Source organism: Thermobia domestica, chromosome 9, assembly GCF_964235325.1.
Source record: "Thermobia domestica chromosome 9, izTheDome1.hap1.1, whole genome shotgun sequence".
NCBI classification, from domain to species: Eukaryota; Metazoa; Arthropoda; class Insecta; order Zygentoma; family Lepismatidae; genus Thermobia; species Thermobia domestica.
Window position 1 is genome coordinate 62,410,213 of NC_137462.1, and position 27,464 is coordinate 62,437,676.

Consider the following 27,464-nt stretch of genomic DNA (forward strand, 5'->3'; position numbering starts at 1 on the left):
GTTTTTGGCTAGCATACATTTCCCCTAACGTTGAATCCATGACCGGAAGCATTTCTGAAAGGCTTCCTTTGGAAAGGCGTTCAGCTGCTCTGTCGTGCCCTTCTCAATGTCATGAATGGTGTCAAAACGTCTTCCTGTAAGCACAGTTTTAATTTTTAGGAAGAAACAGAAGTTGTATGGTGCTATATCTGGAGAGCATAGCGAATGTGGACAGACTGGAATATTTTTTCGGCTAAAAACTCGCGGAACAAAAGCAAAGTATCGCACGGCGCGTTTTCGTGGTGAAGATTTGATTTTTAAGGGAACTGAGCCCACTTGGGCAAAACTAGTACTAGCAGAAAGGAGCTGTAAATTTCAGAATTATATTTCCTTGACACAGGATATATTGATTTGTGCAGGCGAGATATAGAAACTTAAGCGGATATGTAGGATGTACATGCACCATCAATTGTCGCTGCATCCTGTGCACTTTATTTTCCCTGAAAAGTTGGAATGGGTGGATACATTAGAGTACACTTAGATCTAACTTAAAGAAAAGCACGCTGCTGAAAGGGATGTTAAACTCAGAATAAATTCAGCTCATTTTCTGTGTTACAATGAATTTCGTTCAATTTTACAATCAGTGACTAAAGGAATTACTGAGAAGGATGCCTTGTTTTCGCTGGCTAATGATTTAAATGAATGTTTGACCATTATTGCAAAGACACTTTCATAAGGTTCTAAAGTTGTAAAGGTTAGAAAGTTTTCATTCTGTGATAACATAATTTTAATTCTTTTAAACAAGGTATTTTTAGTGACATCTTTTTCCTTAATTATATTCTTGAATTTGCGTTTTACGGGTTTTATTGTGCACACATCTTTTGAAATATAGATTTGATTTGAAGGTATCTGAAAAATAAGTTTATTATATCGCTGCAAATTCGCCCTAGCTGCTGGTGACCGACAGATTATTCATGTATTAGTGCGTTTGTGAGTAGAAGAAAGTTAAATCGCAATTTTCAGTATATATAATGTTGAATATGCTTTTTCTTGACTGTTATTAAATGTGTTTCTAGCTTAAAATAATGCATACATTAAAAATTCTTTATTATTTATTCTAGGGACTTCACATAGTGTGGTGTTGACGCGGCACTTTTTTTTATATAAAGAAAAGGTAAAGCGGCTGTGAAAGAAAGCTAATAACTGCATTAAATTAGTTAAGTTTATGTGTTAAGTTGGACTGGTGATGAACAGATTTTAGGCATTCTGATAATGTGAAACGGTTATTAAGTATCCAAAGAACGTTTAAGTCAATAAGAACCATGTCGACCAATGATGGAAAGATTTCTAGTTCCACTTTGAACATTAATCCTAACATCAGAGATCCAAGGCTGATGTCGCGCGCTCATCAGAGCACTGAAGTGTCGTCAGATTCTTCGGTGACACAGACAAGATTTACTGGCAATAATCTAGATCCACCAGACAATTCAATAGGACCTCACAGACTTAGTCAAGGAGTTAGGCCTCTCTCAGATGCAGAAAACAGCCAGATATTTAAACAAAACCGTCCTCCACTGCTGACTAATCGCCCTCCATTGCTGCCTGACCCACCTGTAAATGCATTAATGCATCATGTGCCATACGGTGTGCCACACCCTTTTTCTAGAACCCGAACACCTTCCATTAACATGGGAAATAAAGCACCTCAATCAGCAACAGGTTTTTCCATGATGCGGCCAGTTGCTCAACCGTCATACCAAATTCCTTGCAGTCCATCTTATTCTGAAAGTATTCCGTGCAGTCCATCGTATTCTGAAAGTGTTCCTCGTAGTCCATCTTATTCTGAAAGTGTAGTACCTCACACACGTCCGGATTTTCAAAGAATCAGACCAGTTTCCCACACAGCTTCACAGTTGACACATCATCCTTGTCAGTCTTTCCCCAGAACTCGACCGTCTCTAACTCCTTCACAAGACCTTCGGGTTTATCCACGAACTGAGGGCACAGTAAACCAGGCAAACCAATTGTTTCACAGAAGGCAACCAGTTAACCAAACAGCACAAGTTCCTAATAGCTCAGCTTTGTCTGAAGCATCGAGTTCGATGGAAACCGGACAGAAACGGTTTATCACTAGTACTTTTCCTTACAACCATTTACGAGATACTGGAGATGTGATTTCGTCAAGACTTGTTTCGAACAACACAACGAATATTGAGAGACATATACATCAGTCACAACCTGGAGTGGTCTCAACAACGGTAGTCGAGAATGTTGGGTCATATAATGAAATAACTGGAGCAAGAAGGCCATCTACAAATGTACTGGCATCTAATTCGTATCCTTTCAATAGCGGTTCAATGGACGTTGTACATCATCAAGTAAACGTAACGAGCATTGTGTCTTCATCCTATTGTTCTGGTGGAGCATTACCTCAAGTCGAATTTCAGAAACCAAATCATCTAGGACCTGCAGCGCTTTCAAATTTTGATCATAAAATGAAATCTTTTAAATTTTCGGAAAGAGCTAGGTCTTACACACATGAAACACATTCATTCCCGAGACCAAATAATAATCATAACGATAGAAATTGGAGATTCGAAAGAGAGACTAGTTCCAAAGTTGACAGTCCTAAGTCATTAGATGAAGAACCCAATCCTAGTGTAGAGCCCACTGTTCAGGAGAATCCTGAATCAGAAAACAGAAATGTAAGTGAGGTATCTGTTTCTACTGACAAACAATGTGAAAATATTCCATTGAAATCTCAAGGAACAAGCACAATTCCAAAATGTAGTTCTCCTACGAAGCCTTGTTCATCATCATCTTCTCTTTCACCACAAACTTCAAAAAGTAATCCAGATCCGAAAAACGAAAGTCAATGTGGAAATAGCATGGATAAAAAACAAGATGTTTCACCGAATAAAAGTAATAAAGAAACAAAGAGCAAAGTAGATATTAACGTCAAACAAAAGTTGATTCAACAAGTGATTGAATCACTATTCAAAAAATCGATTCAAAGTATGACTGCGGGAGAAGAATCTGAGCAGGATTTGCTTGAGGAACTTCGACGAACTGTGAAACCTTCAAAATTTGAGAAGATTCTTAAGATTATGGAATCTACGTCAGACAATGAAGCTGATGATGATAGTGAGAATGGTAATTTGTCTAGTAACGAAGGTGAAAGTAAAGCCAAGAATAAGACAAAGAAAAAGAAATGTGATAATTTGCTCAAAGACCCACCGAAACATGGAAATGAAGTGACCTCGAAAATCGCACCTAAGACTTCTACTACATCTCAAGCAGAGAAACATCAACAACCAAAACTTGTTCACAAAACTGGAAATAATGTAGAGAATAATAGTTTGAAAGAGAAATGTGATTCACCTCGAAAGAATAGCGTGAAGAAGGAGAAAGTGGACAGTAACAATATAAGCCATTTACAGCCTTTGAAACATGAAAATCTCAAAGAGGACCATAAGAAAGGAAAGCAGTGTGATACGAAGAAGACGGGAAAACAGGAACCATACATTGCAAATAGTAAGCAGGTTGCCGATAAAGGGTTGTCAATAAAACCTTTGGATAAAAATGACAAGACTGTGTGTCGTGAAGAAAGTCCAAGCACAAGATATTTGCATCAGTCGAAAACGAAACAGTATTTATCAGATCAAGAAGTGTCGAAACTTCTCTTAGAAAAGGAAGAAACCTTGTTAGCTGAAGTGAAACAGTTGAAAAATGACTTGGTAGAGAAGAACAAAAGTGCAATTCGCAATAAAAATTTGGAAGCTAAGCTTGGTAGGTCTTTAGTGAAATCTACAAAGGATAAAAGAAAACTAGACCAATGTAAACGAAAAGCCAGAGAGATACGTCAGACTAATAAAAGCGAAGAAACACCAAAAGCAGCAAAAGATAAATCGAATGTAGTGACAAGCGTAACAATGACGAAAGCAGAAAAAAGTGACGTAGAAAAGACTGACATAGTAGATGAAAAACAGATAGAATCTATGAAATATTCTGATAATAAGCTACGTGATAGTGAAGTCCTGGAACGGCGTAAAATTAAAACGTCCTTGGAACGTCTTCAGCAAGATCTCAAAGATTCTTTTATAGGCAAAGAAGTTCTCAAGGTCACTGGCTACAGGAAGTGTCGAATGAAGCCTACAGAAATAGAAGCCAGTAAAGCTAATGTGAAAAAACAACAGGAGGATGGAATTTCTAAAGCTTCATGTGCAAAACTTGATCAGGATAAAGAGTTCTTGGAGAAAAAAACTCCAAACATAAAGAGTAAGAAGGCAGCCAATTCAGAATTGGAACGTCTTCAGAAGGATCTTAAAGATTCGTTTATAGGCAAAGAAGTTCTGAAGGTGACTGGCTTTAGAATATGTCGATTGAAGAACTTGGAGTGTAGCTCAACTACATCAGGAAGGAAACAGAAGTCATCCGAGGAAAATCTTAAGAAAGTGGACGACGAAAAGGAGATTGCAAAATCAGAAAAACAGGAACACCCAGATGATACAAACAAGACGGAATGTAATTGCAAATCTGAGAATGAAGATAAAGAGAAAAAGGAGTGTTCTTCTTTGCAGCTCTCAAATAAAGTGAATAAATGCAAAACAGCGCAACGAAAACAGAAAGGGAAAGTAAACCGGCAAATGAAACAAAGTGAAGTGTTTAAATTTGCTAAACAAAGGAGACGTTTTTACTGGAAGAGAGGTGTAGTGTTCCATCAGAAAAAACAAAAAACGAAACCTATTATTGCTAATCAGAAACAACCAAAGCTAACAAAGAAAATTTCGAATCCTGAAAATGTCACTGAATCAAGCAAAGTTAAATCTGAGGATAAAAGTATTAGCAACAGGAAGTTGAAAAATAAATCTTCGAAATTGAAACAGTCTAAACGGAAGAGTTTAGAAGTAAATAAGTTGCAACAAGACCTTAAAGATTCATTTCTAGGTTTAGGAGTTCTTAAGAATAGCGGCCTTAGACGGTCGAGAAGTAGTGGAAACTTCCGAAGCACTAGACCTGTTGCTAAAAAGGAAGACTCTAAGATAAAAGGAACAAGTGAAATATCCAAAGAATCAAGTGATAAAAACGTTACCTCCGGTGATTTACATTCAATATCTCGTATGGAGGAGGAATGCAACAGAGTTCCGAATTCGTCAGACCAGCCGTTGGATTCTACAGAAAAGTCTGAAATAGAAGACAGTAAATCTGTTGAGAGTCTAAAGAGCGTTTCTGCAGCTAATAATGCTGTCTCTACTGATCTAGTGTTAAAGGAAGAGTTACATTCCCAGAAAAAAACAAACGATGATAACATTTCAGATAACTACAGTATGAACAGTACTAAAATAAAACGCTCTCGAAAGAAGAAAACTTTCCTCGAAGCTCTACATGACGATCTGAAGGACTCTTTTATTGGCGACGAAGTTCTTGCTGATATTCATCTTAGCACAACACGGACGAGGAAAAAGCAGCGAATAACTGCAGAAGACTCTACATGTATTTCAACTATCAGTACAGTGAATAAGGAGGAGAACAGTTGTTTTGAAGCTGAAAAGTTGGTGGAAGACCAAACTGTAGTTTTCGTGGACAGATATGAGGACAAGACTTCAGTGAATCAATTGAGCGAGAAGGATACTGATGGAAATGTGGGTAAGAAGGTTGAACGTTCTTTGAACGTAAAAGCAAGAAAAGAGGGCAAAAGACAAAATCTAGTAAAGCGTTTAGAAAAACTGAAACAAGTCAAAGGTGGCAAAAGTATAGAAGAAGATACTTTGACTAAAAACATATCAGAGCAAATCCTTGTGATATCCGAAGCATTGGAAAGAAGCGACACAGCTTCCACATGTCAATCTACTGAGAAAGTCAAACAAGAGAATATAAATTTACAAGAAACAAAAGATTCTGAGAACTTCACAAATACAGAAAGTTTCAAAGAACAGGATGATAATACCACGGAACAACAGAATAATGAAAGTGTAAAACGTAGGAAACCGGTCAAATCCAAATTGCAGTCGAAGATAGTACAAGACAATCTTAAGGATTCGGTTATTGGTAAGGGTGTCCTTAAAGCTCTAGGTTATAAGAAAAGTCGCAAAGTGAACAAACTAGAAGACACGAGTAATCCCAAGCAGCGGAAACAAAGATGCATTATTGAAAATAAAATCAAAGAAATCAAGAAAAAGAAATCGCAGAAGCTGAAAGTAGATGAAAGTAAAACCACAACAACTGGAACTGCTACAGCCTTAACTGATAACAATGCCTTCAGTGAGAACAGTAACAAAAACCAATACCAAAATGCTGATAACCAAAAAGTAGCGAAAAAAACATCACGTGAACTACAACGTTTGCAGAAGGCTATCGAAGATTCATTTATAGGTAAAGAGATATTGCAAGCTGCTACTTATGGAAAATATAGAAGTAGAAGAAACGAACATGTTCAACCTACACAACAGCAAAAGAGTGTATTATCTGCAAAAAGGAAGGCAGAAACAGGGTCAGTAGAGAAAAGTACATCTACTAGTAAAAAGCAAATAGAGAATATCATTGACCCAAGTCAGGAAAGTAATGAAAAAAAGGAAAATCCAACAAGTCACACGGAGGCTGCTTCAGGCTTTGAGAATCTGCAACGAGACCAAAATTCATCAGGCGAAATTGGAAAGATCTTCAAGAATAGTTCTGAAAGTAATGTAGCTATTACCAACGAAGACAAAACTTCATCATTGCAAGATGCGGAAGGTAGTATTCCTGTGAAAGTGGAAGCTTGTGAAGAGCTAAATGAATGCAAAATACCACGAAAGAAAGCAAAGAAACTAAGATGGTTTGAACGTATGAAACAAGATATCAAAGATTCCTTTATTAACAAAGATGTCCGTGCCATTACAAAGCAAAATTTGTCTCGAAAGAGTAAAAGAAGAGTGTTTAATCAGAAACAAAGTGAACAGGAAATCGTTGTGAAAGTAGAAATTGAAGAGCATGATAAACTAGAAATTAAAGATGATGATAGACAAATCATCACTTTCTCAGGTTTGTCGAGTGTGACTCAACGTGAAAGTTCTGTTGATGAAATGAACCAACAAGAACGTTCCTCTGAACTGCACCATAATAATTCTAGTAAAAACGAAGAAGAGGAAAAGGTAGATGTGACTCAGTTGTCAGCAATTTCTGCTAACAAAACTTCTGAAAAACAAGAATCTGATGACGTAAAACATGAAGCGCAAAATGAAGGAATGTGCGAAGACCAAGTAGATGACACATATCATAATGTCAAAGAATTTGATGTGCTTGATAGCAAATGTCATCTCCAAGAGGATACTGTAAATCTTGAGAGTAATATCCTGAAATTAGTAAATGAGGAAAATCGACCATGTGTTGATTCAAAGAAAATTGATAGTGGGATTCGTGAAAAAACGAAAATAAAAGTTAAGCGCAAACGAAGGGACGTATTAGAGCCAGGAACTAAGCTCGAAGCTCGTAAAAGTATAAAATCGTACGGAGTCGTAAAAGAGAAGCTTACACAATGCACAAAATGTAAGCATGCTGCATGTTCATATAAGCTAACATGTAGTATTCCCGTTGGCGATAGTGCAGTTCCAAGAGAAGTACTGCGAAAAATGTATTTGAACTCTTCAATCTTAAGTATGAATACCATTTCGACTGAATTGCGTAGGAAATATGGCATTGGATCTAAGTTTTTTCCTAACTTCCCTTCATTTATAAAACGCAAAAGAGCTGCTTCGTCCATGTCGGTTAGAAGAAGAATTAGAAAAACATTAGCTGGAAGTAGGAAATGTTCAACACCAAATAGCCATGCAGACTTACTGACAGCTTCTGAAACAAAGCTGTGCTCTTTGAAATCATGTGAAGGAGATCAGAAAGAATCAGATGCTATTACAAAGATGGAAGTATGTGCTTCAGAGATTGATACCAAACACTTAGATGACAAAAAGAACGATGAATTAAGTACATCAGACCAGTCCAAGGAAACAGTAATTTCTAATAGTAGTAGTTCAGTTGAAAGCACTGAAGGGACAGATATGGAGACAGAATCTGTCACTGAAATTCCAAAACTTAGTGACGTAACAATGGAACAAACGGAACAAGTGAATGCTGAATCAAATGAGTCGAGTGACTTATCTAATCCTCATGCTGTTTCTGTATCAGACAATGAAACGAATTGCTTGACTGAAAAAACGTTGACACAGGAACCCCTCTCAAGTAAATCGAGTATAATTTCTGACGCAAATTCTGATCATACTAGTAACAAAGTTACTGAGCTAGAAGCAATAAATTCAGAATGTAGTTCAGTAACGGCAGAAGTAAAAAGAAGTGACATCGACAACGAGCATACACTTTCTAGTGTAGTTGTTTCTGTTCCGGATTTAGACTGTGGAAATGTCGAGCAATCAGAAGCAATTCAATCATATAATTCAGTAAGTAGTGGAATAATGAAAGATGCTGATTCTAGTGATAATGTGCCTTTAGCGAAAGTTCCAAATATTTTAAATTTCAAGCATGATGAATCAAAGAATGAAGAACGTAGAAACTACAACTCTGAGATATTGTCTGAATGTGTAAAGAAAGTACGCTGTACGGGCACTGGCAGGAATGATGTAAAGTCCGGATCTCTGTCATCAAATCATGTTCGAGATGTTACAGTTTTATTTGATGGAGACGCGACAGAACGAGTAGTTGAAGATAAACCGTCATCGAGTAAACTAAAGTTCGTTACATATCGCAATCGACGCGTAGATTATAAAGCAGAAAAGAGAAAGTTTGACGTAGATGCTTCTGAGAAGAAGTCATATTACGATCAGCCAAGAGCGATGTGGCACCAACCAGAAGAACCAGAGTTAGAAAGTGCTTCGTGGCAAAGAACCCCTTTTCTCAAGAACATCTCGCATCATATGAAGGTAATAGAGCACATAGCTTCAAAAGTATTAATTTCTTCAAATGAAAATTCTGAAGAAACAGCCATCCAGGACAGTGAAATCTCTAGCGAAACAAGCACTACTCCAAAGACTGAAAACAGTGTGAATCATGACACTCCTATGTCTTGCCCGTTTATTGAAGATAAAACAAAAAAGACAGAAGATGACGGAGATTCGAGTTCTGATAGATCGTCTGTAACTGAATCTACCGTTGTTAGCCAAGCGTCTGGAGGCTTTGAACATCCGCACGTCAACAGCAGTGAAGAGAAAGAGACTGAGGAAAATCAGTTGTCTTCAGGTAATACACAAGCTACTAACATAGGTGATAAGAGTGAAATTTCAGATTTGTCAAAGGTACCTGATGTTAATGTTAATGAACCTCCTCAACAACTGGCCAAAACTATTCTGCTTTTATCGCAGCGACTGAATGTTCCATTAATGGAACAGGAAAAGTTTGAGAACGGCTCAGCTAATAAATTGTCTTCCAGTGAAGAGGATATGAAGAAATCCTGTGACAATGAGACATATGTGCCTGAAACAGAAATTAAAACTCCTCAAGTTCCTACAAACATTCCAGTCGAAATACGCATAGGGTCATTGGGTGCAAAACGTTTCCCGAACTCTGTATACTTTAAATGCAATAAGAAAAAATGTGTAGATTCAACTAGTGATAACTGCATATTCTCTACAACAAGTGAGTCATTATTCACTGCACACATTCGCGGATCCCATAGACGTGAAATCAATGGACGAAAGTGTGGGAATTGCAATAAGTTTGTGCGAGGTGTTAATACAATAGTGAATCATTTGAAAATGTGTTCTGGTGACGAACGTACGAGTGCTGTAGTTAATAAAAAGAAGGATGTTCTTGACAAATCAAACATTCCTAAGGGAAGTGAAATGAAGCCAAAAGAACTGGAGCAGTCATCTCTTGCCCAACAGGAACACAATGAACAAATGGAAGATGATGAGAGCGTGCCAGAGCCATTAACGCAGAAGAATAACACTAGTGAAGAATCTCACCGTATTTCCAGTGTAGAAGGATTATCCAGTGACATTGTACTTAACAACTCTTTACAACACACTTTGGCGAAAGAACCTTGTGAAGAAAGAGAAATGAAAACTACTCCCGTTTCATCGGCCAAATCATCATCATTTTACTCAGGTAAGTTTACTATTTCAATTAGTTTTCTAACACTTACCTGTATATCAGACATTTTATTATACTAGTACGATGTTCTTTAATATTATTTCTTGTATAAACAGTGTTGGTAGTTAGTAGTATAGTCCAAATTAAATACAAAATAAAAGGAAAATAATCATTGTAACTTGGTTGTTCCTTTTTTTTTTTTTTTTTTTTTATTTATTGATAATGAATCATGCAACTCTGTAAGATTGTATACAAAATCTTCATTTATAAAATATGAAAAATCATTTGAAACATTTCGAGAAAATAATACGAGAAGAATCTATCTATGCCAATTAAATTACCTCAAATGTAATATAGCATGAACTTATATTTGGAGAATTATCCAATAGTTAGTAAGTGTGCAATTACCAATGCTGTGCCCAAAAGTCTTGTATCCGACATAATTTGAAAAATTGTGCGGCTATTTTCCTCAGTCAGCATAGGAAACGAAAACTGGATATTGTGGAATTTATATCACTACTGACAAATCGTGTGCAAACAATTACTTGAATTGCGTGCGATATGATGAGCTAATGATAGTTCAGAACAGCCCGCCTGGTTACCATCACAATGAACAATTGACACATAGAACTAGTTAAATAACGATATCAATAATGAAACTTACGAGAAAAAAAATTAAAATCATCCAATATGTACAAGATCCAACCAAAACAAATTGCATACTATGTATCAATATGCTGGTAATTACATCATAGAAATTGTAATGAATATCTCTGTTTGCTGCGTAAAACGTGTTGTCTAAAAATCATAAATCGTAGTCATTTGACAAAGATTGGTATTGGAAAATTTTATGTTTGTGTAAAGTCTTTAAAATACAACGTTTATTAAACGCTTTACATTGCTGGCGAAGTGTAGAGTATTTTAAATCTGTCCATAAATTGTTTCCCACAAAGTATTATAAAAAGATTTTTAAGTTGAAACTTTTAGAACATTTTGGACTTAACACCTTTTACGCAGCAAACACAGATATAATCATGTTCTTCCAGTTCTGTTGTGAGCAAGCAGCCAACTTTGATTGCAATCTGTAGTTAAAAAAGAAACTTGTATTTTTGGATAAAAATTTTTATGACAAAATACACACTTTGTCCAGGCTAACTTGATCTAAATTTAAAGCAGGTATTTTGTTGTTATACGTAGTTATAAAATAATAATATTTTGAAATACATACGTGTTTTGGAAAGCCGTAAATTTCTGAATCACAGTCCTTGACATTCTTTTTATGCACCTTTATCTTCGTTTCATTATTCCTCTATGTCCAAGCTGTTTAAGTATCATTGCATTCAATGTAAATGCACGGTGGCTCAGTGGTAGAGCGTTTATCTCTGGTGCATGGGATCCTTGGTTCGATCCCAACTCGCGCCAAGTGAGCTTCGTTGTGGACAATCACTGTGTGCGTGGGTTTTCTCAGGGTTTTCCCACTTTCTTCATTCCACCAGTTTTTCATCCATTCCATTTCTCATCGTCGCCGTCTACTTTAGCCAATCGTAGGACGTAAATCTTAGATTTCATTTCATTTCAAGAACTATTCCTTCACTCACCCCCCAGAAAAAAATGTCATAAGAAATAGGACGGACGGGTCTAGAAAACAGTGAAACAGCTGCAAGTGCTTCAGAATGAACAGAATCTATTTATTACATCCAAAAATTAAATTCATGATAGGAAATTGAAGCATTTCCTTAGTTTTATGCTGAACCTATAAAATAAATTTATTTCTAAATTAAACATTAAATCGAGTCATCAACTAATAATTCACAAAATTTCTGCTCAGTCTTATAAGATTTGGGTTTAATTTGTTTCTATGAATGTATAGACTGGTTTCGTCCTTGGAAGAGATCAAATATCAATTTTAATAATTATCAAGTCAAGAATGGTTTAATCGGAAAGAAATAGTTCGAAAAAAAAATGAAGCAGGTTTTAGATATTTATAGTTCATGACGCAGTAAGATTGCGGTTAGGTCTGATAATCATTGGATTTAATTTCTCATGATCTCTCATGGGTTTTAAAAGCTATTTTGTAAATGACTTGGGTTCATACTTGAGTACATTAGACCAGATGTAAATACAATAGTACTATACTTACATAGGTATGACAAAGAGAATCATTGGAATCAAGGATAAATAATATAAAGAATTCTAAAATAGTGTTTCAACGCTTTTGGGCTTGTCAAAATACGTAGTTACTTCGAAACAAAATTAAAAAAAAAATCCGTGAAACTGATCAAGATAACTAAGAAAAAGGTAAAATTTTGTTATAAATATCTTAATTTAAAAAGTACAAGGTTTAAAAAATACTAATTTTCCAACAGTTTCTGACTACAATTAAGTTCAGCAGTTTGCTCAAAGGAGACCAGGTCTGACAAGAATTTATTTGATGCAGTTATCTGCATGTTTGTACATGTGCAATTTTTTAGTTGACTATTGTACATACTTTATATACACAATGTATGGATGTGACATTTTATATATAGACCCTACACACACACATCATGTTGCAGCCTTCCTCGCTAGCCTAATGGCTAGAACATGTGCCTTTTGATTCATATGTACCTCTTCGACTTCCTGTTGGAGAACATTTTAATGTCTCATGATTGTGCTCCGAGGGTAAAGGAGACTGTGATGATGGTAATGAACGAAATGATGGAATGATAGGAAGTGGGAAGAAACGTAAGACCCCTTCACACAGTGTGTTTATCCACCACAAAACCTACTAGGCGGAAGCTGGGATCAAGCAAAGAACCCCACATGCCAAAGATAAGCGCTGTAAATCAGCATCACTTTGCAGTTAGGTATTATTGTCCGTGGAAGATAATACTTATGTAAGTTAATCGATACTAACTTCCTGTTTTTCTGCATCTACTGAGGAAGATAGCCGCACAACTGTTGAAATCATATCGAAAACAAGATAACTAGGCACAGTATTTAAATACATGCCAATCAACTACCCTGTCTGTTGGCTTTTAAGAAATAGATTATGCCATATCGTAGCATTATGCACAAGCATAAGTTTTCGAGAGAACCGTCTTAAGAAAACTCGTTGCCGGTAGTAAACTGTCATTCTAGATTTTTCGAAGCGAAATAATTGTAACTTTAAAAAAAAGGAAAAAGAAAATAAAATCATCCGAGTAAATCTATTCAGCTACACGAAGCTCTTTGTGAAGGAAGTTCTATATGAATTCAATGTTAATTCTAACGTTTCGCAGTCTAATTAGGAAGGCATGTACAAAGTCGTCGACTTCCATAAATAGATTGTTCCAGGGCTCTGCGAAAGTCTAATTTTTTACCATAATCTAAGATTCGTCGCAAACACGTGTGAGAAATTAAAAAAACTAACATTTCCACAATAGTTATAGTCCGCGTCACGCGAATTGGCGTGTGGCATCAGTCAATAAGCTCGCAGTGCGCTGTTCTTAAACCTTCAGGGAGGAATCTAATCATTCATAATTGATTTTGTTCGTGTTTGTGGACAGTTATTAATAGTTCGTGCCTCATATTAATATTAATATTATATTTATATTAATATAATTAGTTCGTGCCTCACTCACTAGATGACTCTCAAAATAGAATTCAGAAATTCAATACTAGTACTTCTTCAGATGTAACTCCGTTTATAAATTTTACTTACATCGGAAATTGCTTACGTAAGTATTCGTTCGTATGTCGAATTTACGTAATTCGGGGATTGTGTGTAATACAAACGAAGAAAGTAAGTTCCGCATGCTGCGCCACTCCCAAGTGTCATATAGTGGTGATAATACGGGAAACAAGAGAAAGAAACGTGTTTAAAAGATCAAAATTAGCACTTTTGTACAGTCAATAACTTACACTGAAAGCACTGCGACTTATAATGCCCCCCTAACAGTACAGAAGGAATACAGTGGTCTTTAAAAGGGTAGTTATCACTATGGATAGCAGTGTACGCTCTGCAACGTGCTCCCATGCTGCTCAAAAAATTGCTGATGAGTTGTTGTGGTACGGAGTTCCATTCCTCCATCAGCGTTGTTGACAACTGCTGGGTGGTCGTTGATGCATCAGGACGTGCTGTAAGACTTTTCCCTAAAGCATGCCAAACGTGTTCGATGGAATGCGAGTCAGGGAACATGTAGGCCAGTCCATTCATCAAATATCCTCTCGTTCCAAGAGTCCGCCATCTGCTCTCTTCGATGCGGTCATGCATTATCGCCCGTGAAGAAGTTGGGGCCAGCTGCACTTCTGAAAAGACGCACGTGAAAGAATACGCGTACAATGTCATAATTGTGTTGACCGATGACTGTATCACTTTCAGAATTTGGGAAGTTAGTATGCCCATGCAACATTATAGCTCCCCACACAAGAACACCGGCCCACCAAAATGATCATGTTTGAAAATGTTCCTGGACTATCCATTGCGTGTTCCCACCTTTTACCGGACTATTGTATGTACTGAATCACTACTGAAACTGAATCTGCTCTCATCGGAAAAGAACGCGGTCTAGTCCTTATGTTCTAGGCACCACCAATATGCGTATGTCAACGGAACGGCCATCGACCCTAATGCAGTGAAAGATTACTGGAAGCTTTATCTGGGAATAGACCTGAAGCAAGTACCAATATTCTATGTCAATGAGGAAAATATTTAGAATATTGATATTTTCTTCAGAGGTCTACTCCCAGATGAAGTTTTCAATGTAAGGAAGGAAAATATTGGGTTAGAATTGAAAAAAACAAGCAAGGTATGTAAAATACTTTATTTTCTATACATTAAACGTACTGAGCTCGCCATTGCAATTCTGTCTTTTATCAATGCTATCAGTTAATTTTTGAAGTGTAGTGTATTTATTGACAGAATCACCTTCCATATTTTAGTAAAGGCAACAGCATAATTGGAATACGAACGAGACTATGCAGTTTCTCAGCTACCACAAAATGTGATCTCACCAAATTGTGCAACTTAGAAATTTTCGTAATAAACTATTTCCAGAATTGAATTGGTAGAGAATATGACCCTTCAAAGTCATAATGTTTGAGCTTAGATTTCTATTTATGAGGTAGATAAAAACTCAAAATTATCAGATTAGGATACAGGACCTAGATTATCTTCGGCAACGAACCGAGCTAAAAACATTGGCTTGACATTTGTCGGGCAACCAGAAGGACCTTTGTAGATATATGCTGACTTGTCGCATTGCTTTACAAATTTAGTTTCTCCAACAGTTAATGAAATCTCACAATTCTAGCGTTATTAGTTGAAGAAATACATACATCTGTTGATGGTAGTGATTCTGTCAGACACATTGTTTTTAACAAGTACTATATTAACAAAAAGTTTAATGTTATTTGTGGGTTCATTTGAAATGAGAATACAATTAGAGGAAAACTAATAGAATTATACTATGAAGGGAAGAGTACTAAAAAACAAAATTACATTACTTCAATATTTAATTGTATTTCTTAAACAAACCCTCAAATAAGCAGTACGTAATAAAAAAAAATATTACAGGTCGTTTGAAAAAAAACTGCAAGTGTATATCTTACAGCAACGTATCCCAGACTTTTTTTCAAGTAGGTTCCACTTTTATTAGTCAGAATGTTACAAGGGCCACTCTTGGTTACTTTGAAAGCGAATTTATAACTTGTTCTGTTGTTTCAAACATATACTGATATATTTGTAAACTTGTATTAATTAAAATTCCCGCAGTTTTATGTTGGTATCAATAAGAGAAAATACATACCGTACTACTTCTTTAATAATTGAAAACTACAAGAATATTATATAATTATTCATTTGTTTAAGCTGTTAGAATTTGTACGAGGGTGGATTGGAAAATTCGTGGCCTGACCTACAAAAGTAGAAAGTATTAGGATATGTTATGTTTTACTTTTCCACGTAACCCTCCTCGACCGAAATACATTTATGCCACCTCTCCGATAACGCTTCACTTTTAAAAAATGACTTCTCGAGCTCTGCAAAATATTATAGTACTTTTCACCTCCGCATCCGATGAAAACTGCTGACAGCCCCCCCCCCTCTCCCCCTCCCAGAGGGGCCAGATTAGGCGAATAGACCAGGTGAGGCAACAGTTCGAACCCACAGTAATGAATTTCTGCCATGGATGCAAGGGACGTGTGAACGCGAGCATTGTCCTGGTGATTTTCTCTACGTCATAAATTTCCATCACTTCCTCCGACTTATAACTTCTTCATCTGAAACAATAGAGATATGAAATTTTACACAGTGACTACCAATGGATATAGCTACGCAGCTAGTATATACAAACATAAAATAATTGCTTCCTTCTTAGTCAGGCCACGAACTTTCCGATCCCTTCTCGTATAATCTTTGCTTTATTCTAATTGTATGATCTATACTTTATATAGTCTGTACCTGTTATTTTAATGTTCAGATACAGGGCATTCATCGAATACCACAATTTCAGAAATAATCTTAGCATCGGTATGAAAAACATTCTGTTATATGTTAAGTTAGAGAAAGATGTTTTTTTTTTTTTTCTTTGGCTAAAAATTCATGATATTAGATTTTAAGAAATAAGTGGCTTTTATTTCGTTATTTCTGTTTATTTATTATTAATATTTGTTTCTCTTCAGGCAACGAGACTTCTGAAATAAATAATATCACCGCAGAATTCAAGAAAAATGAAACTGAAATAAATACTGCGAGCTCAGCAGATAAGGAAAATGAAAATGAGACATCGATTCAGATTTTAAATATTATGAGCCTTAGTGAAGAAACTACTGAAGTCTTAGATAAGGTAAATATTTCATTTTTTTTTTTTCATCACTGTTATGTTCATGATGTAAGTTATTTCGAATAAACAAAGTTTATATTCGCTAAAATTTAGCGAGTGTTTGTGTGTTCAAAAAACAAGATTCGTACTATTAACTTACTTCCTTTTCGAAGAATTGTAAAACAGAAAGCAAAATTAAAATACGGGGATCATTTATATACACTTACGAACAAGAAAAAATATCCAGATGAGTCTGAGATTAGAATATACAAGGTGTCCCATAATTATGTAGATTATGTTTCAAAGCCTGCGGTATGTGACGATGGGGCAGATCTCTATCTCATAAATTTGCTCGTTAATTTCCACATCATTCAGGGAACTGCTCACGCTAAATCTTAGCGGTGTCACAAAAGAATTGTAACTAATTTACACCATGATTTTCATGGGACAGGTGGATTAGTCTAGGGGAATTAAAAAAAAAAAAAAAAAAACTTCTTTAAATATTTAAGTTTTATTACATGCTTAGTCTGGTAGTATGCAACAACATAAGGAGTAATGCGAAATATTTGATAGTCTGACAGATAATTCATGTAACTACTTTACTGGAGATGAATGATAGAATGCGCGTATGCGACAACAGATCTTAATCTTGAAAGTTTTACTGTGGGTAGGCAGAACATTTTAAGGAACTGCATGACATCTCTAATCACGAAATTAATGATGCAATAATTGCTCATACATACCTTGCTGTAGTCTCGTAATCCTGAGAAACTTCGACGAAGCTCTGATTACTCGCAACCGACGTTCCGTAGATGAAAGCCGAGTCTCGAATCAACTCTTGAGACCTTGAGGTCCTTTTTTAATATTTTCGAGGGACACACCCAAGCTTGTGACAATCAGCTCATCCTTTTGCGTCAGATCCCTAAGTATGGAAACGTATTGCTCTTTTGCATTCTGATTGGTCCACCTACCACACCCAGGATACATGGCATGACACACATGTACACACGTGGACAGCATATACAGTCATAGCCGGATGAATTCAATATCATAAATTCTAGAATTCTCCATAAATGTTTGACCAATTTCCGCACATTAATGCGTTGTCAAAATCGTGATTAAGCATTGTGTATCCTGTATGGTGATTATTTATAACCTTCATCAAGTAAACTTCCTATGAAAATTGCGCATTAAAAGCAACGTTAGTTGCCTTCAGAAGTTTTACTTATTTCCTTTCTTTGTTGCTAACTACGACAAGCCAAGAGAAGAAAAATGTCTATTAATCCAAAACAACCTTTTCAATTCATTCTAATAAAGAGCAAGGTAACCATATTTTGGACCCAGCGTCACAGGTAGAGAAGCTAGCAACATCATTTAAACATAAAACTGAAAATAAACACATTATTCTCATACCTCCATACAAGAATATTAATCTCTGTTCACCATGGCATTGTCCACCAATCGATACATGCCTGGAGACGAAGAGCAACGTTGTCATAAGCAGCTTGACAGACCCGTATACCGATAGCTTCCCACAGTTCGTCCAAATTGCGTATATGATATTGATACACTTCATTTTTTAAAACACCCCATAAGAAAAAAGTCAGGTGGTGCTAAATCGGGAGATAGAGCTGGGCACTCCACATACCCGTGTAAACCGATCCAGCATTCAGCGGTTCGAGAATGTTTCGTTCAGCCACTTTTGCACTGGTGTGGCACTAACGGTTCTAAATCCAGTGACCGTTATCCCCACTCTCAGGCTATACAGTGTTGCCATTTTGAAACTTTTTGTCCAGAATTGCAAATACAGTCAGTCAAACATACATAATTATGGGTCACCCTGTATATTATTAAGAAGAAAGGTAAAAATAGGGTATATTTACGACAATTTTATACTTGTGACCATGGACTAGTAGTGTTACTAAAGAAGTTGAAAAGGACCTTCTTTAGTTTCCAAACACATTTCCAACCTAATGAGTATATTTGTGAATCTCTCTGCCCGAGTTGATATACCAGAATATTCAAATACGCTATGCTGGAGTATCTAGGACTTAGGATTTAGATTTCTGGGCTTTCGGCATCTAAGGCCATTTAGCCCGTCACGTTTTGAAGGATGACGTCTCTCGGCGAGCACACTATCCGGGGAAAGGGAAGGAAGAAAGGATTGGAGAAGGAAGGTAGCGGCCTGGGACCTGTAAGTTAGGTACCACCCCGGCATTTGCCCGGTGTGAATGAGGAAAACCTCATTCCGGGTGGCTGGCCTGAAAAAGCATGCTACACTTTTTCGACCGAGTGACCCCACCGGGTGCTGGAGTAGCTCTTGCAATTGTTTAGAGGACTTTGATATTGTTGACGTGCCCCTTCCCTCTCTAAACTCTTCACAAAGAATCACAAACAATTAAATCCGTGGTTGCCGCGGAGGCTTACTCATAGTGTATGGGGTCCCAGGTTAGATCCGAGCTCATTCCAAGTGGACATATACCGTAGGTTTTCTTGGTGTGTACCCGTTTTGCCCTACTTACTTGATTCCACTTGTTCATTATCATCATCACTGTCTCCCTTAACCTCAGAGCATTATCGACGGACGTAAAACCAAAAAAAGAAAAATCCGTTAATCTGGATGGCCATAAACCATGGCTCTGAGGGTGACAAGAATCCGTGTAAAATTGGCTGTAATAATAAATTATTAAATTATGTGTTAAATTAGAAACCTATCTGACTATGTTAGTTTATACAAATCTGTGTTGTCTGTAGTGGGGAGGTGTATTGTTAGTTGGGATGTATGTGATATTTAACATGCAGGTGTCCGTCTCATAATCCTTTGTCTGTGCATGTGTCATAATCTGTCGGCAGGCTGCAGCCTCTTCAATTCAGCTCTTCCTTTTCTTCTACTTCGCTTTGTTGTTCCGTAGTATGGTTGGGTTTTAAGTGCGACTGCTTGCCCCTGTATTTTATTTTGTCCGCATATGTATTGTTCCGTTGGTTGCTGTTAAGGCGTTCACTGTTTCTGCAAATACTTTCTTTGTTGCTTTCTGTATGGTTTCCAACATCGTATTTCGTTCGTCTTGTTGACTGGTTGCCGTGTATTCTGAGACTGATAGATGGAGAATTTGAACGCGCCTTTATGAATATCGGTGATTGTAGATGCGGATCTAAATAGAAGTTACTTTCGTCAATAAGGTGGACTGTGGCTAGCTTTAAGAATATAAATGATACAGGCAGAATCGAAGCTGCTGGAATGTTGAAGGATCGAATACGAGGATGACTAGGAAAATTTTGAGATACAGTCAAAGGGACACTACAGGAATAGTTTTGCTTGCATGAGAAGCACTCATCCTTTCTAAGTGAACTCGTCCAGTCTCGCGACGATCATGCCATGTGACGTGATGAACGGTGTTACCAAGTAGCCGAAGTTGGTACTATTTGCAGCACAACCATGGAGTTGGAAAGAAGAGATTTGCGAGCCATAATTCTGTACAACTTCAAATATGATTTAAATAAATCGGAGTCGCTGGAAAAGTTGACACAATCCTTTGGGAAAAGTGCACCATCGCATGCAACGTGTTTCGTTGGTTTTCAGAATTTAAATGGGACCGGACCTCATAAAAAGACAAGGGGCGCAGTGGAAGGTCATCAACAACAGTAACAGAGGAAAACATTGATGCTGGGGAGCAGATGATAAGGTATGATCCGCGAGCGACATACAATGACGTCAAGTGCCCTTGGGATTAGTGCACTGAGTGTTTCACCCATCATAAACATTTGTGTGTGAGGAAGGTTTAATCTCGGTGGGTACCACACAACTTGACTGGAAATCAAGAGCAGACAAGAGTGGAATACTGTCAAGATATGCTTCAGAAATTTTAAAGTGGGAACTCTAAGAGGGTTTCAGACACTGTGACGTGATGAAACCTGGATTTGTCAATTTGACCCTGAGACAAAGCGCCAGTCATTTTTTTGGGTGTTGGTATTCCACTCCTGAAGGTGCCGTGAATGCCTCCAAAGAACAGTTAGGTATAGCGTTTGAAACTCAGTGGCACCAGTGCTTCCAGGATTGGTTTAGAAGCATGTGAGATGTTCTGTGGAATGTCGGGTAGAATACTTCGAAAAGTTCTAATAGTTGAAATAAAGATATGTTACTCAGAGCTGCATATCTCAAAACTTCTGGTGACCCTCGTATAGGACATGTTTTGCATCTAGATTTATAACATTTCTTCGGTAGATGTGCTAGATGTTTCAAGCAACCAATGTAGTTTTAAAGATTGAGACCTTCGGCAACCAATTTTTGAACTGTGCTAGAAAGTCTTTTCCATTTCACGATCGGAGCAGAGGATTCTACGATTTTTCTTTCTTTTTTATTTATTTTGTTTTTCTTCATCTCTTTTATTCCAGTTAAGCTAACGAGAGGATCTTCAATTGAAAGGCCTAACACATGGTTTATGTGTTGTGACTGTTTCGGGCCTTTCATCTGGAAGTATTTGATCTCGGCACTTTAGTTTTATTCATTTTCACAATCTAGACGCATTTGCTATCTGGAAAACACAGAGAACATAACCAGTACCTACGACATTACGCTTTACTTCGACACAGATACATCTAAGGCTTTAGAGTACAACGTATTACAAGCACAATATTTTTGTTCTATATTGAGGATAATGATTGTTGAACTTCTTCAATCATAGTTCAGTCATATTTCAATAGATAGATTGAGATAGTTGGATTAGGAATTGTGTGTGCTCCGGGATTCTAGGCCGTTGAGCCCAGGGATAAGTGGAATTTGTGTAATGAAGTTGCGTAGGCTAGGATAGTATTAGGTGGTAGAGGTTTGTGATGGAGGTAATGAATAAAAAGTAGCTTGTCTTTGACCTATAATCGAAGAACCTGCCATACTCATCCGTCTTCTGAAATTGCTAATTCGTTTGCGTCTTCTCCATAATGCTGTTTGTAGTCTGTTACGGATCTCCGAAACTTAGAAACCCTGAATTTGGAAGAAATCGAAAATATTACTTTTCTCTGCTATTCATGTTGATTATTTAATTACATTAATAATAATAATAATAAACTAACTAACTAACTCTATGGCCTATGGAACCCGGAGGTTCAATGCCGCGTTCACAAAAGCTCTCCACTGACTTCTATCCTTAGCTAATTGCATCCAGTTTCTACTTTGTATTCCTATCTCTGCGAGATCCATCTTAATATTGTCCTCCCATCTGCGCCTAGGTCTTCCTAATGGTCGTTTTCCGATTGGTCTTCCAGTCAAGACTTTGAAAGCGTTTCTACTTTCTTCCATTCTAGCTACATGACCCGCCCACCTAAGCCTCCTAGACTTGACGACCCTAACAATGTTGGGTAAACCGTATAAACTATGTAGTTCCTCGTTATGAAGCTTCCGCCATTCCCCATTCTCGTTCCTCTTGGGTCCGAATATTCTTCCCAGGATCCTATTCTCAAATACTTTCAGTCTATGTTCTTCCCTCAGAGTAAGCGACCATGTTTCACAACCATACAGAACAACAGGCATGATTATCGTTTTATATATTTTAAGCTTCAAATTCCTCGACAGAATTCGCGACGACAAGAGATTTTGAACCGAATAGTAACACGAATTCCCTGCTTTTAGTCGACATTTAATTTCTTCGTGAATATGATTTTCGTTTGTTAATATTGATCCTAAATATTTGAAAGTATCCACTTTATCAAAAGCATTATTTAATATTTTAACGCCTCCACAATTTGCCGTATTACGGTCCCGACGCACTTCCATGTATTTAGTTTTCTCTGCATTTACTTCTAAACCCATGTCCCTGCAAGCGTTTAATAATAATAATAATAATAATAATAATAATAATAATAATAATAATAATAATAATAATAATAATAATAAAAAAGATAGTGATACGAGGGATGCTGGTAAAGTTTGTGCAATCAATATATATAAAGACACGTGAAATTCTGGAAATGGCTTTTTTCGAAGTACTCACTTTTAACATCGATTTACTTTTACATACAGTCAATCTTGAAAGCGTTGATTCCATTATGAGGCTGCAACCTCAGGAACACCTGTTCAGAATGCGTCAACAACTGCTCCAAATAACTCAAATCACTTACTCGCATCTTATTTTCCATGTATGGGAACAAAAAAAAGTCATTATGTGATAAATCAGGTGACTACCGAATCATTAATTCGTCGTTTTTACTGAACAAAAAGGAAAAAGAAAGAAAGAAAAGTTTGGTGTACTGAGTGGGAACTAGTGTTATTGTGGTGAAGAATGATGCTGTGATTTTGACTTGTTTTACATAATTCATTGATGAACTCTGGGAAACAATTGTTGTGTACTGCTTAGCATTTACAGTCTTTCGATCTTGTAAAGCTGGTTCACACACGTTCGGTATAACCAAAGAAAAAAGCAATCATTTTTGCTTGGCAGCACTCCTTAAACGAATAGCTTTTCTTGGTTTCGGCTCAGTTTGAAACACCTAAACAGTAGAATGCTGTTTACTTTCGAGTTCGTATGAATAAATCAAGCTAAGTACCTTATAACGATGTAGTACACCAAATTTGACTTACCTTGATTGATGATTTCTTATGAGAATTTCTTTACAGCAACTGACATGAGCCTGTTTTTGAATTTCGGGCAAGTTTTGTGAGATTCAATGGCTTGAAGTTTCCGAATGTTCGGATGGCCATGCAAAATCTTATGTATTGCGTTCGTGGCAATGTTATGCTGAAATTCGAAAAAAACAATTGTAGTCTTATTGGATGGTTCATCGCAAAAACCAAGTGAAGTTGCTTGATGTATTGTTTCGCTGTAAATTTACATTTGAAATCATAATAAATCATTGTCCGAAAGGGTTCACGAGAAATTTCCATTTCTCATATAAAACAGCTACTATAGACTGCTGTAAAAATAATAATAATAATAATAATAATAATAAATGAATAGCTTCAAACGAACCATCAGAGATAATTTAAACATAAAAACGTGTATATTTCCGAATTTTATAGAGTGGAAGACTATTGCCACTGTCATTAGTAGTTTGCAGAAACTTTCCCATCAATTCTTGTATATCGTATTGCATGTTGTTTGTAGTTTCATTGCATTGTCAATTGTAGAAATCCAAATATAGATGAGTAAGTTTCCGTGTTCGTTCCTTTGGTTTTGTAGACCGCTGGCATTTATTAATATTTCTGTTTAGAATTTTGTGGAATTTCGTTTAGGAATTACAAAAAGTAATAAACTTGTGTACTTCAGTTTTCACTTTTATAATGTTAAATCCTGCTCATAAAATTTAATGTGTCGGGGCAATGTCTTCTATGGGTATAATAATAAATTTGTTAAGATCATTAATATGTATTACAGAAAAATAATGCAACTTACTTGATATTTTGTCCTAATGCTTTATGTTATTTCTTTACGTGTAGGCACTAAAGGTACTTAAGGAAGAAGATGATGGAGCCGAACGTTTGACTGATAAAGAAACTTCGGAGTTCATGGATACTTGCACTGAGGACCCTAAGTATTCAGTACTGAATTCCACAGAGGTTGATACTAACTTCGATAGTTCAAAGTGTGACAAAATAATAAAATGTGAAACTGAGGAAGTAGTTGAAACTGAAGAAATAGTTGCGCCTTCTTTAGAATCTGATTCTAGTTCCGTACCAAATGATGGATCTTCAGCTTCAAATAGTGTCAAAGAATGTAAAAGTGAAGATACTTCAAAAGGATGGACTATCAGTGAACTTTCAACGATAGTTACCAGTGAATCATCTCGTGATCCTTCACAGCATGATGTTGTGTTGGCTGAAGGAAAAGTATCAGCGTCAACAGCTAAGAACGATGTCCCGGTACCTTCTAGTAACAATGAGACAATAGTAGGTGCACCTCGTGATGTAGCTACAAACGAAGAACGAGAGTTAGTAGAGCTGAAAAGCTACTCATTGTACCGTTGTGGTAGGACTGGCTGTAAATTTTCCGCTGAGACATCAAGAGATTTAAAAACTCACATAATGATGTGTGATATTGCGCTGGATGATGATATTTTAGTGTGTGTTCACTGTGGAAAACAATATAAATTTATAGAAACATTTCTGGATCATCTTCCTGTGCACGGCATCAAACGCTACGAGTGTAGTGTGTGCAGGTTTCGCGCTTCGGTAGCGGGACATATTGGGAGGCATATGAAACAAGTTCATCGTATATTTAGCATGCGGGTTTCTCCGCGTGATCCATATAAAACTGATCCAGAAACAGCATTCTTTATTGTGTATCCAAAGGACATTAGTGGAAAGTCCACTAACGACCAGGCGTAAAATATTACACTTCTTTCCCTATCCTTTTGCACCTTATATGATGAACATTAGGATACTTTGACTAGTCAAACAACAAAACATTACTTCATAAAATAATTCGACATTTAAAGGAGTTTGAGACTGTTCTGCGCTATGTTATTGCAGCAAGTTGAAAGAACATATTTAGCAATAGGACTAAATACTCAGAATCTCAATGTTTCGTTTTGTAGGTGTAAGAAATGCAGTTAATTTTAAATAAGATTCGGTTGAAAATTTGCTTCATGGCAACAAGACTTTTAATATTATGTATATTATATTCAATTTTCGATTTTAGAAATTTGAAATTAATTTCTAAGAATTTTCGTACTCTTATTACTTCATAACAAGAATTATGTTATCTGCTGTGGTAAACTTGTGATAATATACTAACGTGTAATAATTTGAGATGAAAGTGGATATACTGTGATAATTCATTAAACCCCATGACTTATTTTAGACACTTGTGATTTGTATGATAAATTTTTGTGTTGGAAACTTCATAGCACCTTGTCCCATGATTTGAGCAATCATAAATTTTCCCCACCGTGATTGAAAGGGAGGTTAAGAACAGTTGAGTATTAGTGATTCAAGTTATTGTAAAGTGATATTGGAACATTCTAGGAAGTGAAATTATGAAAGATCAGAACTGTAATGTTGTAGTGTGTAAGGAAGAAAACTGGAATTTTGAAGACAAAAGAAATTTTCCATTTGTATAAAGGTAAGAGAACATTGTCAATATAGTTTTAGTTTCTATCTTTATTTATTTAGAAAGAAAAAAAAAACAATACAGTTAAGCAAAGATTTCCTATTATTATATTTTGAATGCACCGGTGTAATATTGTCATAAGTAAAAATAAGCAAAATGAAGTACGAATATCACCGTACATTTATGTTACGTATTCATTAACCTGTTTTAAACGTCTCCGATGCAGATATTACCTATTTCAATAATAAAAGCTTACGATTAAGAATTGACGTTAGTGTGTACTTTACCTTAAAGGATACAGTAACATACAGTAAGAATAAAATAAATGTTCAATTGTCACTATTTCAGTTCCTCCAATTTTGCGTTAACGTCACACTGGAACGTCCCTCATAGAATATAATGAAGTAAAATTTCTTTTTAAGCATTAAGATTTTTCTTAAAGTAAAGTAAGCAAAATATGAAGACACATCGCAGATTACACCAGTACATGAATCAGGTGAATCGTAATCAAACCAACGGCAAATAAAAGGTAGGTCACCAATTGCAATACATACTGGAGCCGCGTGGCTCAGTGGTAGAGCGTTCACCTCTGGTGCATGGGGTCCTTGGTACGATGCCAGCTCGCGCCAAGTGAGTTTTGTGATAGTCAAACTTCGTGTGCGTGGGTTTCCTCGGGTTTCTCCCTTTTCCTCCCACTTTCTTCATTGCATCATTTCATTCATTTCTTATCATCACTGTCTCCTTTAACCTAGCGGCCATAACCGTGGGAATATAACACTTAGATTTCATTTCATGCGAAAGATACTGCGCGGTAGGATTTAACATCCTGACCCCAGTGACTTCCTTGACGTTACAGTCTCTTTCCATTTTCAAAATTATATAAGTATCTAATGCATGAAATTAATATGATGTTTAGAGTGCCAAAATAGCGGAATTTGTAATTTTGAACTGCAGGCGATTTATCATTTTCATTTCCTCTCTTACCGAAATAAGTTTATTGGTTGGAAAAACTTAATGAAAAAAGTTGGAGATATACCGAAAAGCGAAATCAAAAGTCAGTTAAATCAATACTTATCGACTTAAAAGTTTGCTGTGAATGTATTTTATCATCTATATAGTAGTTACATAGTAATTTATATTTGTGTGAGGGCATGTGATTTAATATGAGAAATCTGTAAGCTTCCGTGTTCCTGTTCATGTGCTTGCTGAGCCGTATTTCTGGACAAATCCGTGAGTAACCATTTGAGTATGTATAAAGAATAAAGTTCTTGTTGGAAGTTAATAATTTTAAACTCAGAAACAGCTCTGTAAGTAAATGTCAGTTAAATGGTTGTGAATTTAATTAACCTTAAGCACGTACATAACGCCATCCGTTAAGCCTAACACTGGTTATACACATAATATTGTATGTATTACACATACTTACTGTTATACTTCCTGTAGGTTTCAGACCTGTTGAATGGTTTGACGTATGTTCACCATGGAACTGCGAAATAAATTTACATGGCGGCCCAAAAGTAGGTATATAGTCCCATCCCGTATTTTATATCATTTCTTATTGTTATCAAACAGGTAGACAGCTTCTTTATTA

At 36.4% G+C, this 27,464-nt stretch overlaps 1 protein-coding gene across 2 annotated transcripts in view; it reads left to right on the plus strand.

Moving 5' to 3' along the window:
• Positions 1-27,464, plus strand: part of LOC145694686 (uncharacterized) — a 64,986-nt gene that overhangs the window by 30,009 nt on the left and 7,513 nt on the right. For both annotated transcript variants that reach the window (XM_081771192.1, XM_081771193.1), the window contains exons 3-5: positions 1,101-10,068; positions 16,696-16,859; positions 24,262-25,885. In XM_081771192.1, the coding sequence (XP_081627318.1) occupies positions 1,302-10,068; positions 16,696-16,859; positions 24,262-25,149 (9,819 nt within the window). In that variant the 5' untranslated portion in view covers positions 1,101-1,301 and the 3' untranslated portion in view covers positions 25,150-25,885. The remainder of the gene's footprint in view (positions 1-1,100; positions 10,069-16,695; positions 16,860-24,261; positions 25,886-27,464) is intronic.